Source organism: Dichomitus squalens, assembly GCF_000275845.1.
Source record: "Dichomitus squalens LYAD-421 SS1 unplaced genomic scaffold DICSQscaffold_102, whole genome shotgun sequence".
Lineage (NCBI taxonomy): Eukaryota > Fungi > Basidiomycota > Agaricomycetes > Polyporales > Polyporaceae > Dichomitus > Dichomitus squalens.
The window spans coordinates 599-12,992 of NW_006766984.1; the positions used below are offsets into that span (position 1 = coordinate 599).

The 12,394-nt window shown below is 54.2% G+C and overlaps 4 protein-coding genes across 4 annotated transcripts; 2 read left to right on the forward strand and 2 right to left on the reverse strand.

Moving 5' to 3' along the window:
• Positions 1-941: 941 nt before the first annotated feature.
• DICSQDRAFT_184179 (uncharacterized protein) lies at positions 942-2,110 on the forward strand. The gene is made up of 5 exons (XM_007371401.1): positions 942-1,106; positions 1,164-1,430; positions 1,754-1,839; positions 1,902-1,979; positions 2,038-2,110. Exons 2-5 carry the CDS (start codon positions 1,348-1,350, stop codon positions 2,067-2,069), a joined length of 279 nt encoding a protein of 92 aa, XP_007371463.1. The 5' UTR covers positions 942-1,106; positions 1,164-1,347; the 3' UTR covers positions 2,070-2,110.
• Positions 2,111-2,512: 402 nt separating this feature from the next.
• DICSQDRAFT_184180 (cytochrome P450) lies at positions 2,513-4,894 on the reverse strand (the record flags this gene model as incomplete). The annotated part of the gene is made up of 14 exons (XM_007371402.1): positions 2,513-2,687; positions 2,756-2,792; positions 2,841-2,851; positions 2,908-3,009; positions 3,063-3,229; positions 3,302-3,567; positions 3,624-3,856; positions 3,911-3,986; positions 4,041-4,140; positions 4,197-4,294; positions 4,353-4,458; positions 4,523-4,552; positions 4,610-4,710; positions 4,768-4,894. The coding sequence occupies 14 exons, from the start codon at positions 4,892-4,894 to the stop codon at positions 2,513-2,515; spliced, it is 1,629 nt and encodes a 542-aa protein (XP_007371464.1).
• Positions 4,895-7,559: 2,665 nt separating this feature from the next.
• On the forward strand, positions 7,560-9,478 carry DICSQDRAFT_94454 (uncharacterized protein). Its single transcript, XM_007371403.1, has 7 exons — positions 7,560-7,828; positions 7,879-7,943; positions 7,997-8,128; positions 8,183-8,857; positions 8,917-8,981; positions 9,039-9,166; positions 9,224-9,478. The coding sequence occupies exons 1-7, from the start codon at positions 7,690-7,692 to the stop codon at positions 9,265-9,267; spliced, it is 1,248 nt and encodes a 415-aa protein (XP_007371465.1). The 5' UTR covers positions 7,560-7,689; the 3' UTR covers positions 9,268-9,478.
• A 673-nt stretch (positions 9,479-10,151) lies between these two features.
• On the reverse strand, positions 10,152-11,634 carry DICSQDRAFT_130454 (alcohol dehydrogenase IV; the record flags this gene model as incomplete). The annotated part of the gene is made up of 7 exons (XM_007371404.1): positions 10,152-10,302; positions 10,358-10,509; positions 10,564-10,636; positions 10,690-10,873; positions 10,920-11,076; positions 11,138-11,410; positions 11,470-11,634. The coding sequence occupies 7 exons, from the start codon at positions 11,632-11,634 to the stop codon at positions 10,152-10,154; spliced, it is 1,155 nt and encodes a 384-aa protein (XP_007371466.1).
• Between the last annotated feature and the right edge of the window lie 760 nt (positions 11,635-12,394).

Below are 12,394 nucleotides of genomic sequence, written 5' to 3' on the forward strand. Positions count from 1 at the left end.
ACAGACCCGTAACCGGGATCTCGGGTATGTACCGCGCGGGTACAAGCCAAGTCAAAACGCGCACGGGGGCCATCGCATCCCAGTTTTTTTTCCCTGTTCTGAAATGTGACGTCCTCCAAAGTGGTGAATCTTTTCACCTCTAGCGTCGAATTTCTGCCGGTGAGTCTGTCGAGCATGCTGAGTCCAGTAGCCATACATCACAGCTCGAGAATTCGACATTCAGTACAATGTCCCAAACACTGAGATCGAGCATCGGTTATTACACACCGGTGTGAGATATTCCGCGACGTGCTCATGGCCACCTGACGTACTCCAGCGATGCTGAGCACAGAACAGTACGGCACATATTACGCGTGCTTTTCGCGAGTCAAGGCAGTATGCCAGCCTTGGCTCAGTCTGTTCAATCTGCAATTTTTAAGAGCGACACGCCCTTGCGCGATGCCTAAGGCATACAGAACAACAACAAAGGAAACGACGCTTTTAGCAGTGGAGGACGCGCACCTGGATGAGTGGGGAGTTATGGTATGATGACGATCACCAACTTCACGTATTGTGAATTAAGCGCTCGTCGAACGAGATCGGCGAACGGCAGATCTAGATAGTGAACCTATGCGGCAACGGCGGTGACGTACCTGCCCACGGAGCTCCCCTTGCCAACATCACTTCGGCACCTTTCAAACATGTGAGACCTCGCATGGCTGCAGTCACCTCTCTCATGGTATGTGCATAGCGCACGAACAGACACGCTGATACAAAGCGACATCGCGTTACTTGAACATGAACACGGACTCACAGGACGGCGTCCAAGCCCCTTTCGCAGGCGGTTCCAATTCGACGGCAAAGATCACGTGAAAAGCAAGCACTGGTCGCGGCCTTCGTACGCCATGGCCATGAGTCTCGTGTTTGACCTGCACAGAATCCTTGTAGCCATGCATTCAACACGAAGGTCTCTGCTCTCCGGTCTCTACTCCTCTCGGCTCATGGTCTCGTCATGTATCAATCGGCCGAGGTGGGGCTAGCTATGAGACGCGAACTGCAGTCGCAGCGACCTGGTGAGTGGTGCTTCTCCGAATTCATCTTCCTTGCCAGTCTTTTGAATGAGGCAGGTGAGTACTGGGGCGGACGAGTATGTACCATGCCACGCACCGAAAAGCTTGTGACAGGTGATGGGCCATCATAAGGCGATCGGCTGAAGCCTGCGCGCGTATCAAAATCTCTCCACAATTGCCTGTGCAGGTTCATTGGTAAGTATGTAGCTCTGCCGCCGACCGTGCTGATGTAGCGCCTGCGATCGAGAGGCCTATAAAGGCTCATACCGCTTGCCTACGTTTTTGAGACCCGACCACCATGCAGCGATCACTCCCCCTCCTCGTTCTTCTTACAGCCTGCATCTACGGCATCCAGGCTACCTCTCTGGTTGTCGATACGCCGTAGGTGGTGTGGTTACTGTCCATCCAATCGTCACTCATAAACGGCCGATCACTGCTCAGGACCGAGATTATTCAATGTGGGGTGACTAACATCACTTGGTCAGGAGGAAGTGGTGGGTCAAGAATTGTAATGATACGATTCCGAGATACTGACATTGGACGACATATCTACAGGCGTATACAGCTTGGTGAGATGACATGTTTTCAAATACGCTGCCTGTGAACGCCCCGCTGACGAATCGCATACCGGCTCCGTAGTCGTAAGTTCGATACCGCCGTCTCTTACAGGCTATGGACTGATTGTTCATGCTTTTCATTCACAGGATTAGGGACAACGGTGAGGTTGTCGAAGACTCGGCGCGCCTGTCCGAAACCAGCTTCCAGTGGGCAGGCTACGGAGCGCCTGCCGGTACGTTTTTCGCCATCCATTGCGTTTGTTATGGCTTACTTGATGCGGGGTTATACTGATAGGCTCTACCGTTGTCATTTACGTAACCGATACCGCCGGGGACGGAGCATCGACTGCGCCTGTCGTAGTCTCGCCCAGCTGTGCGTTTTGTTTTGAATCTATCTCGAACTGACGCGCTGACATCGCGAATGTGTGCAGCGGATTCGAGCTGTCTGGGTCCCGGCTTCTAAAGCTGTATGTATTGATTGTATATCACCACGCATGTTTTGTACGACAATGTTGGAGATCACGTATTGACTTTAGTCCCGTGCGGCGAAATCACCCTTTGTGATCCCGCCGCCACCGTGTGATGCTTGAAAATGCTCAACCGTGATCTGAAGTCGTGCGCCTTCCAGCGCAACCTTCCCTCTTTCGTCCTGCCTTTCGTGATCGACTGGGAAGGTTGGTGCGACGACGGAACTTCCCCCGCTGACTGTGGCGGGCACGCCAACGTCATTGATGAGGCGGACCGTGCTGTGATTGTCGATCCCCCAAAGTATAGAGGACATATATTGCGAGACACAGCGAGAATTCCAGAATGAACAAGACATAGTGCATTAGCTATTGTGAGCGGATATCGCAAGAAAGGGGATCACGGGGCTTCACATCACTACTGTCCTCGCCGGCAGGTGGATCACTGTGCCAGCGAAATACGCATAGGCATCGCTCCACCGAGGCTTTCCTTCCCCTTGACCATGGGGAACATAACGATTCCGGCAAGAGCGCGTTGTATTTCCACTTTCTCTGCAGGGAGGTCAAACTGGAAATTATCCAGTAGCTCGGCGAGGAAAGCTTGCATCTCGATGAGTCTGACGATGCCATGCCATGCCATGGTCAGTGAACGACCGTGGGTATCGTTTGAATACAAGCGACGTACGAGAACCGCCATCCGATGCACGCACGAACGCCAGCAGCTGTCAAATATCATAAGCGAGGCACCAAAGAACGGGACGGAGCCTTACAGAAAGCCATTCTGCAGGAAGAGACGTATCAACAATTGTCCCATGCCGATGCGTGCACAAGACTTACAGGTTTGCGAACACGCCGACATTGGTTTGCTTCCCCGTTTCGAGGCGGGAGAAGCGGTCGGGGTTCCATACGTTTGCATCATCGCCCCACACCTCCGGAAGCCTAGCCATGAAGCGACGTCAGACTGGATGAAGCTCCGAGGGGAGCAGACACACCGTTGGTATCCAGCATAGGAGAGGAAAACGACCTGACCGGCGCGGACAGGAATCTCGGAGAGGACCTCGCCAGTCGTAGACGTGACAGGGTATGCGAGGGGTATGGCATCGTCTTTCTCTGCCACATGGTGAAGGCCGACGACGATGGGGTGCATCCTAAGGGTTTCCTGATAAAGTGTATCGGCGTGAGCTTATTGTTTCCGAAAGGCTAAGGGGGGTCACGACGAGGTAGGGCTGACCTTGATGGCGTTCATTGTCAGTGTCAGCGAGTCCAGGTCTTCGATCGTGAACTGGTTCCCACCGCGAGCGGTGATTTGAGCGCGAACGCTGCGGATCTCCTGACGCATGCGATCCTGGTACTCCTGGTTCTTGGCAAGTTCATAGAGCAAGAACGTAAGAGTAGTCGAGGTAGTCTCATGGCCCGCGATCGTCAACGTGTACATCTCAGCGATGATTTCTTCGTCGTCCATGCGCATCTTCGGGTTCTCGGAAGAGTTCGCTTTGACTGGATATATGCGCATCAGAGGAAAGCGCAGCTCGGCTCGATCATCAATCGCTCACTCAAGATGCTCATGATGTCTTTGCTGGTTGCTTTCTTCTCGGCGTCAACAACAGGAGCCTGCTCGTGAAGAATCTGTCTCCCGTACTCCCTGTACAGGTTATTGAGGTCTCGGATGCGCGTCCACGGGTGCGCCGGAATGTATTTGATGACCTTCAATAAGGGAACAGGCAGATAATCCCACGATGCCCGGAAGAGGATAGACGGCTTGCCGAGCTGGTAGTCTACGTCCTTACTGTAGAAGGGATAAAGTTCAGTGTACGTACTTCTAGCGATTGGTACGGCTTACAAGATGTCTTTATAGCCTTTGGAAATCGCGCTGCGCTCTCCACCATCGAGGGCATTGTAATCAAAGTCGAACGCAGCTACAGACGTCTGTCAGACCGTGTTAGGCATCTGCGGTAACCAGGTCGACTCACCCTCCCCGATAACGTCAAGTGTGGCTCGAGAAAGCCATGTGTTCAGCATTGTGTTCAATTCACCCGTGGCCATCAAGTCAGCCTTCCATTTCTCAGACAGCTGTGGTATGGGATGAGAGTCAGGCGTTGCGACTGGAACACCGCTAACGGTCATACCTTGCCGGCTACCCGTTGAAAAAGCGGCAAGAACGTTCGCAAGTGAGCCGCACTGAACGCAGGGTTCATGATCTTCCGATGACGTTGATGATCTTTCCCTACAATTGGATGGAAGGTCAATGCAAACCCATATGGAAGCAATGATGTTCGACGCACCCAAAACGGAGACTATCCCGGGGCCGGACATAAGCCACGACATATGGAAGCTAGTCGTCTTCTTGGTATAATTATAGCCAGACTTCTGCATGATGTGCTGCATGGCCTGCGGGAAATTCGTTTCGTTGGGCGACGAGCTATACGCTTGAAGAAAATAACACAAGACATACCTTCGGGTCGACAGTCGTCAGGACATCCGTCTACACAGGGTGGTAAGAATGAGATACAGGCCATGAAAATACAATATGAACGCGTACTCCAAAGGCACCACCAGTGCGCCACGTGTAGCCATATTCGCGCATCCACTTGAACTCCAGGTCGCATGCCTCTTCTTGACGAACGTAAGCCTCTTCGTGCCCTGCAAAGATTTGCGGTCAGATCGAAGGAAACAGCGCTTCTTGAGCAAGATGCATACCGCATAAAAAGGATGGCGAGGGAGGTCCATGGACATGCTTTATGCCCTTACGGTCAACGACTCGGCGAACGACGGCTAGCAAAAGAGCTAAGGTCACGAAGACAAAAGACACAGCAAGTGCAGGCATGGTCGATAGCTAGAAGCCGAGGGTTTTGGTTGGAAAAAAGGGTTCTGGAGGGCAATGAGCCGTTGGACGAGCATCTCTTTATAAACAGTAGGTTCGGCGGTGCACCTCAAAGCCGAGTGTCAATGAAGTCAGCACAGAGTCCCGGCAATTGGCAACGCGTCAGCTTGCTTGCACCACCTGTGAATTTTACGGGATCCATTAGGCCGTGAACGTGAGGATGAGGGAAGGGCTCTAGCCCGTAAAATCATGTCCGTGACATAAACGCGACGCACCAATGCACTTCGGTAGAACTAGTCGTAAGGCCAGCTTATATTCAGACTCCCCGTGACGCAGCGGGTTCCTGGAAGGCCGACATCTTCTGTCGTCTTCTGTGCCCGCCTATCGAATGGTGAGCTGCCTCAGCCCTGTCACTGGTGTGTCAGCGGTCCTGCCGGTCAGGCGGGGCACATTACTGCGACTTGTTCTCACTGTCGTCGACTCGTATGTGAAGGCATGTCATAAGCATTTGAGAGACACGCAGCCAAGTTGCAGACCCTGGCTATCACGTAAGTTGCAAAGGGGCGAGTACGTACCCAGTGCTGGCATCCCGTTAGCATGCCATGATGAACTATAACGACTATAACTTCCCGGCGGGAATCGCCACCGGCGCTGAATGTCGTTAGCCGAACCTGGCAGTCTTTTGCCATCCTCAAAATTCTGAGTAGGAGGTCCGCAATTCAGGACTCGGTAGAACCAAGCAATGGCCTTATCTAGGATCGAAATCAAAACTTGAGACTCCCGGGCGCCACGTAGACTTCGATCGGCGACCAGAAAGTCTGCGTACCCGAAGTTCTCCCCCAATCGCGTCCAGCCTCCTTCGCGTGCTCTCTCTCCTCTCCTCCGGGGGAGAGGGGAGTTTTGGAGACGTTCTCGCGTAGGGCTTTGCACCGACCATCAGAAGGGACACCCCGTCCCAACCGCCCCTAGAAACGCTAACCCCCGTCTGAGCAGCCCCCCGTCTGTCCGAGTTCAGAAGACGCGACGCGCAGTCCCTGTCAACGCCCGCGAAACGGGGGGCCTAGACGCGTTTTCTCATCCGCTTTCAGACTACGAGCGCAATGTCTTCGGATTGCCTTGGTGTTGACCGGCAACAACATCGCCGGGATATGTCACTGGTGCGATGTATAGCACAACTGGTAGCTATAAGGACCTTGTGCAGACGACGAAAAATGAGCAGTGCCCAGGTTTGTGAATTGTGCGTCAAAACGCTCATCCAATGACTCGACTGGCCTTCGGTAGGTAGAGTGAAGGTGAGCAGTTCCGACGGTCAAGAAAGCCTGCTCTGGAGCGGTGTACTGGTGATGATGAGGCGGTAGCGTGAGTGGTAGTACTGGGAGCGTCTGCGTCATCCAACTCTGCGTGTTCTTCGTGCGGTTGCCCTTGAGTAAGGAGGGCTAATATAGAGACATCGGAAGCACTTACCTATGAGCTTAGAGCTTCGAGTCTCGCGTGGAGTTCTCGCTGTACGACTAGACACTGGCGCGGGTTGATGTGCATGGAGACCCCGTTGAGAATACATGATAGAGGCAAGAGGAGTGAGGGCGACAGGGACTTGCCTCAACATGACCATGTTGAATACAGGAAGAGCCGCTCACAGTTGTTGCAAACTTGTTGAAGCATTGAGGTGCATTTGCAAGCGAACATCACTACGCTCCATCACATTTTCAATAGGTGCACATACCTTGAGACTCGCGACCATCCGTCTCTAAACCAGTCCAACCAGATACACTCTCGTCTACAGCACCTGCCAACCAGTGTCCTCAATTAACCATCCAGATCCGCTTGTGGAGGGGTCTCGTCTTTTGCGCACTATCCGCGATGGACCTCAGTCCGTACGCGATATTCCGCAGCAGCCTCTTGCCATTGTGGAAGCGAATCAATATATTCATTATCCAATCAACTCTTGAAATGTGAGCCTCGAGTGAGAGCAGCATGGATTGAGGTTTCATGACGATAACCACGACAGCGATATTTGTACAGAGAACGGGCGTCGAGAACGGTAGACGGGCGGTCGGTGGACGCAAACGGGGGCGTTAGAAGCGCCTGCCTGATTCGACGCCAGAACGCCACGTTTTCGACGGAACGATGCAGATTGCAAAGGGACGGCATCTGCCGGGCAGCAATATCGGTTATGGCAGGTGGTCGTTACCCAACGCGGGCGCCCAGCAGGCCGCATCGCTCAGCTCTGCTCGGCGTTGACGACCATTTGCAATGATTCCCAAGCTCGTCCCTCTCGGTCGTCAACACAGGCTACGGCGCTTCGTGAATACAAGGTTTCGAGGTAGAAACCCTCGGCGTACTCGTAGCCGTCATGGTCAGCAGTCTCCACCTCGAACTTCGCCTCCATAAGGCTCGTCGGTGTCTTCTCGTCGTAATGTTTATCCGACCGTGTATCCAGCCACGTGGGACGAAGGAAGCCTCGGTACCGGAGCCATGGGCGTAACAATCTCGCTGCATCCAGGTCCAGGTGATGATGAGATGTCGGTTCCCGGCTATGCCTTCGGAACCACTCCCTGGTCTGATGTCTCTACCACAGGCTTGAATGCTTTGAGTCTTTGAGGACTCTGAGCTGGTATAAAATGAACCGACCAACTCTGCTTGACTTCACTTCCCCCCCCTCTTCCTACCAGTTTCGTTCTTTCCGTTCATCTCGTTTTCGCATTGCCAAGGCAGCTGTGCTCGCCCATACAATCTTTCCATCCAACTACCTATACGACTTAGCTCTATACTCTACAACCCGTCTCTGATCGTTCAAGATGCGCTTTTCATCGGCCATCCTCACCTCAGTTCTCGCGGTTTCGTCGCTTGTGTCCGCTGTGCCCACGCAACGTAGGCCATCGAACACGAAGATGTTGACCCCCAGGCCGAAGACCAACGCTGCTGGTGCGGCCTACTGTAAGAAGCTGCCTTCTTGGTTCCCTTTGTACCATCTGACTTTCTTGCAGTCATCACGAACGAGGGAAAGGGAAACATGATCATTGCCGCAAGTATCAGCGCGGACGGTACCTTGGTGCATAGGTTTCGTTGAGACATTAATCTTTGTGGCTAACATTGCCCTTGCAGAGCCTCGACAGGGCCGTTTCCACCGGTGGAAGCGGGGCGCACGGTCAGACCGACCCCATCGGCCCCGACGCTCTCTTCGCCCAGGGTTCTATCAAAGCTTCTGCGAAAGGCCAGGTCCTCGCTGCGGTGAATGTATGCTAGCTGGTTCTCCTCCGGTGCGTGCTGGGTGCTGACATTGTTCCCCAGGCCGGGTCGAACACCATCTCCCTGTTCTCGATCAACCCCAAGTCACCCGCGGCTATCAGCCAGATCGGCGCTCCCGCCCCGTCTCAGGGCGAGTTCCCGATCTCAGTCGCGTTCAACGCAGACGGCACCCGCCTCTGCGCGCTCAACGGCGGCAAAGTCAACGGCGTCGCCTGCTACAACGTCGACAAGCAGGCCGGCCTCAAGCCGATCGCGAACTCGCAGCGCTCGCTCAACCTCAACCAGACCACGCCCGCGACGGGCCCCGCCGGCTCGGCCTCGCACGTCATCTTCAGCGAGGACGGCTCGCAGCTCCTCGCGTCCGTCAAGGGCGTGCCACCCACGCCCGGCTTCATCGCCGTGTGGGACGTCCAGGCCGACGGCTCGCTCTCGGCGGACTTCAAGAGCGTCGCGCCGCCGTCCGGCGGCGCCCTGCCGTTCTCGATGACCCTCATCCCCGGGAAGAACGCGTTGCTCTCGACCGACCCGGCCCTTGGCTTCGACGTGTTCGACTTGGGCAGCGGGAACGCATCGTCGGCGGTCCCGATCACCGGCCAGAGCGCGACGTGCTGGTCAAGTTTCAGCAAAAAGACGGGCAACTTCTACCTCACCGACATCGGCACCTCAACCGTCACTGAGGTCAACGTCGACGCCAACCTCAAGGCCTCCATCGTCGCGGTATGTGCCTCTTCGGTATCTCCTACTATGCGTGAGCGTGTCCTGACCATCTCCTGCAGCAATACAGCCAGACCGCGGGCTCTGCGACGATTGACAATGACATCGCTACGATCAAGGGAAACGAGTGAGTACACGGACGCGGAAACGCATGCGACGCTCTCGCTTACAAGCCAACGTATAGCTTCCTCTACGTGCTTGCGCCCAACGCCACGCAGGTCGACGTCCTTTCCCTTCAGTCTGCTGGTAACGCCAAGCACATCAGCACCCTGGACATCTCCGGCCCCACCAAGGCCGCTGGTGTGACCATCAGTACGTCCCCCCTTCCCTTGCCTCGTCGCCGACTAAACTGATTTCACACCCTGTTAGACCCGGCCAACCTCCAGGGCTTCACCACCTTCATCAAGCAGTGAAGGGCTGATCGTTCCCTTATCCATTGTTCATCGTCCGTTCCTCAATGCTCGCCCAGCTTATGGTCCCGGTTGTTTCTTCCTGTCTGTTCTCGGTCCTGGTTCTTGATGATCCACTGCACCTGTAGTCATTAGAGTTTCACTCTCGTTGGTTTTTCGGATGTATCCCTAGTCACATTCATACATATACAAGTGGGGAAGTCACTTGAATCGCTGTCTGTGTGCTGGGCCTCGCGAACTGGCAGAGCAACATTCACGATCGTGGAGTCGTCAATCAGTATACGAGTCGCGCCCGGCCTGAAGCTCAACGCGCAGTAAGTCTGGCGCGTCCAGAGTCGGGAGCAAACAATAGAATGGATCGTGCCGCGAACGTTACGTCGATCGGCAGCCCCGGTTGGCTGTCGAACTCTATCCCTGTCAGGAAGTCGCAGTAACTGTATTGACGTATAAGTTATGACAGAAGCCTTAGGCCCCGTTCGGTACGTCGGGTAGGATTAGGATAGGGTCGGTCTACTAGCGAAAATCGCCGTAGCCGCTGGGTGTTGCGAGCCTGGGTGGGGCTTCGAGCGGTTACGGCGATCGGGCAGTGAAAACTAAACCTGTCCTACTCTAACCCGGCGTACCAAACGGAGTCTACAGGGATTTTCAGGCTTCGGCGCTTCAGCGATGGTGTCTATCCGTACCATCCTCCCACAACACACTCAATATGGAGTCCTCCCCTTTCCCGTTGCATAAAATGTTTTTGACTCATCATCACGGTAAGGTCGGTGTCCAGGATAGGTGTGTGATACAACCGCGTAGTGACTAGACACAGGGCCCTGTGTGACTGCATAGACTTCTCACCAGGCACGGTCCATTCCTGTGCGAATACAGCATCGGAGCACGCTTCATGCGTAGATACTTTCCAGTAGCGCCACCGTTCTCGGAACTAATGGATCCTCATCATTGCCCACTGCCAACGCCGCAATCTTGGGCAGATCGGCCTTCGGTACGTTATACTGCGAGAGGGTAGACTTGAGTCCAAGATCGTCGACCAACCTATGCAAGCAGGTCAATACTAAGGATCAGAGGGGTGGTAACTCATAGGACGTACTGCCGGATGAGTGTGGACAGCTTGCGGACGTCACCATCGAGGGAGCCCGTAGACTCTTGACGGAGGTAGAATAACGAAGCAGCTAGCGCTTTCTTGTCCTCTTGCGAAGCAACCTCTGCCTTCAGTCCGACAACGGGTGCAAGGGTAAGGCACTGGTAGCTCAGTAAGCACCATTAGACTGGAACGGCATGGACATAATTGCTCACAGACGTGATCCCGTGGGGAATGCCGTACTTAGCGCCTAGCTTGTGACCCAAGGAGTGCGATAATCCAAGAGGCCTGCACGACGGTCAGCACTTTCGACAACGAGGTAAACATGGCATCAAACGCACCCGTGATTCTCGGACTTCATCGGCCAGATAGACATCCAGGATGCGATTTGCAGCCTTTGCCGGGCCTCCAGGTCTTGAGGGTTTGCTTTTGACTTTGGCAGGTACGTGAAGAGATCCGCGATAGCAGCATAACAGAGGTACGTGAGGGGGATCGGAACAAAGGGCCTGTAGAGATTCTCTGTAGCTGAATATCAGCCAATGCGCATAGTCCATAGCATTTGGGTACTCACCAACTGCGTGGTCCAAAGCACGCAGAGCCGTAGAGAGCCATAACCGCTCGGGAGTTGCAAGGGTCAATTCGGCGTCGAGAATTATACCCGCTGGTGCGAGCTCTTCCGAGATCAGCCTGATCTTGTTGCCCTGTTCGTCCTTGAGTCCCGCGCTGATCTGCGGATCATTGCGAGACTTCAGTTACTTAACGATGGCCATGGTCAGCAAGTGTGCGAACCGTATACTCTGCGGCGCTGAGAGTGGTGGGAATGGCAATCTGCCGGAGGAACGGCCCACCCGTTTCCTGTTGGAAGAAGTACAGGATGGCCTTCGCAGCGTCAACAGGGGAGCCGCCTCCGACGCTAATAATAATGTCAGCGCCAGCGTCCTTGAACGCTTTCACGCCATTCTTGACCCCAGCTATGGGGGAGTGCTCGCCAATCTCGTAGAAGGTCGCCCCATATGCGTTGTGCTCCTTGAGAATGTCCTCGACAGTCTTTACGACGTCAGTCTGCGGCGAATCTATCAGAACTGAACCCAATTCAGCAGGAAGTTGTGTCATAACCCGACCTTGGTGTAGAGGCTTCGGCCAGTGACGATGAGGGCCTTCTTGCCTCCTATGATGTCAAGGAGCTTAGGGAGAGCTGTCTTGACTGATCCGGGGCCGTAGAAAACACCCTTGAGGGTGTCGGTGCAGGCATAGGAACCTGACAGACTAGAAGACGGCGTAGCCATGACGAGTACGAAGGCGGGAGACTGGATGTACCCAAGTACAGCTACGTTTGTATGCGTGCACTTTATATGCGTGCACTCAGTCAGTACAGTCAGCCGAGTCCGCCGTAACTCAAGTATGCCGCGAATAGCATTTATCGTTATGTCATCGCTTTGTCAGGCGATCAGCAGGTGCATACTATTCGGAGATCTCGCGATGCAACGCTGTGTGTTATGGTTTCCCCATATCGTATATGTAGTAGCAGTTGTCTGGACTCAACATTCACACACCTCAGGTCTAAAACTCGCGCACGCACCTCCGTCAGTGCATGCCTATGAAAGGGCTTCTAGGCGTGCGTACTGTTGGTCTATTTTGAGGATCCCTGTGTTGATACCAAAAGCGCAACGGCGTGATTGGATCGATGTCGCAATCTGGGTCGGATAGACGCCTATTCCCGTTGCGTCGTGTTTGCTTTCCCACACATTTTGTACATGACTGGGAACATCCAGTAGCACCGCCATGGGTTAGAAGTGCTCTAGCAGTATCAAGTGTAAGTCCGCGTTAGCATCTGAGGGTCTGAGCGACATCAATCAACGCTTGTCATCGTACCTCCGTGCGATCGCCTTATTATACAACTTATACCTGCAGATCGGCATATGACCAATGCATTCCTGTGGGAAATCCCAGCCACTTGAGCCTTAAAAGCTGTCATGAAGACTCTAAACTTATGCCCTGACATCCTTCTTGCTCTGAGGTCGTCTTACGGTGGGTGGAGACTTGACG

What these genes read in the sequence shown, in the direction of transcription:
- DICSQDRAFT_94454 (XM_007371403.1), top strand. Translation starts at nt 7,690, where the DNA reads ATGCGCTTTTCATCGGCCATCCTCACCTCAGTTCTCGCGGTTTCGTCG. An exon ending in GCTACGATCAAGGGAAACGA is followed by an intron (nt 8,982 to 9,038) that starts GTGAGTACACGG and finishes GCCAACGTATAG; the next exon opens with CTTCCTCTACGTGCTTGCGC. An exon ending in GGCCGCTGGTGTGACCATCA is followed by an intron (nt 9,167 to 9,223) that starts GTACGTCCCCCC and finishes ACACCCTGTTAG; the next exon opens with ACCCGGCCAACCTCCAGGGC.
- DICSQDRAFT_184179 (XM_007371401.1), top strand. Translation starts at nt 1,348, where the DNA reads ATGCAGCGATCACTCCCCCTCCTCGTTCTTCTTACAGCCTGCATCTAC. An exon ending in AGGCTACGGAGCGCCTGCCG is followed by an intron (nt 1,840 to 1,901) that starts GTACGTTTTTCG and finishes TTATACTGATAG; the next exon opens with GCTCTACCGTTGTCATTTAC. An exon ending in TGTCGTAGTCTCGCCCAGCT is followed by an intron (nt 1,980 to 2,037) that starts GTGCGTTTTGTT and finishes GAATGTGTGCAG; the next exon opens with CGGATTCGAGCTGTCTGGGT.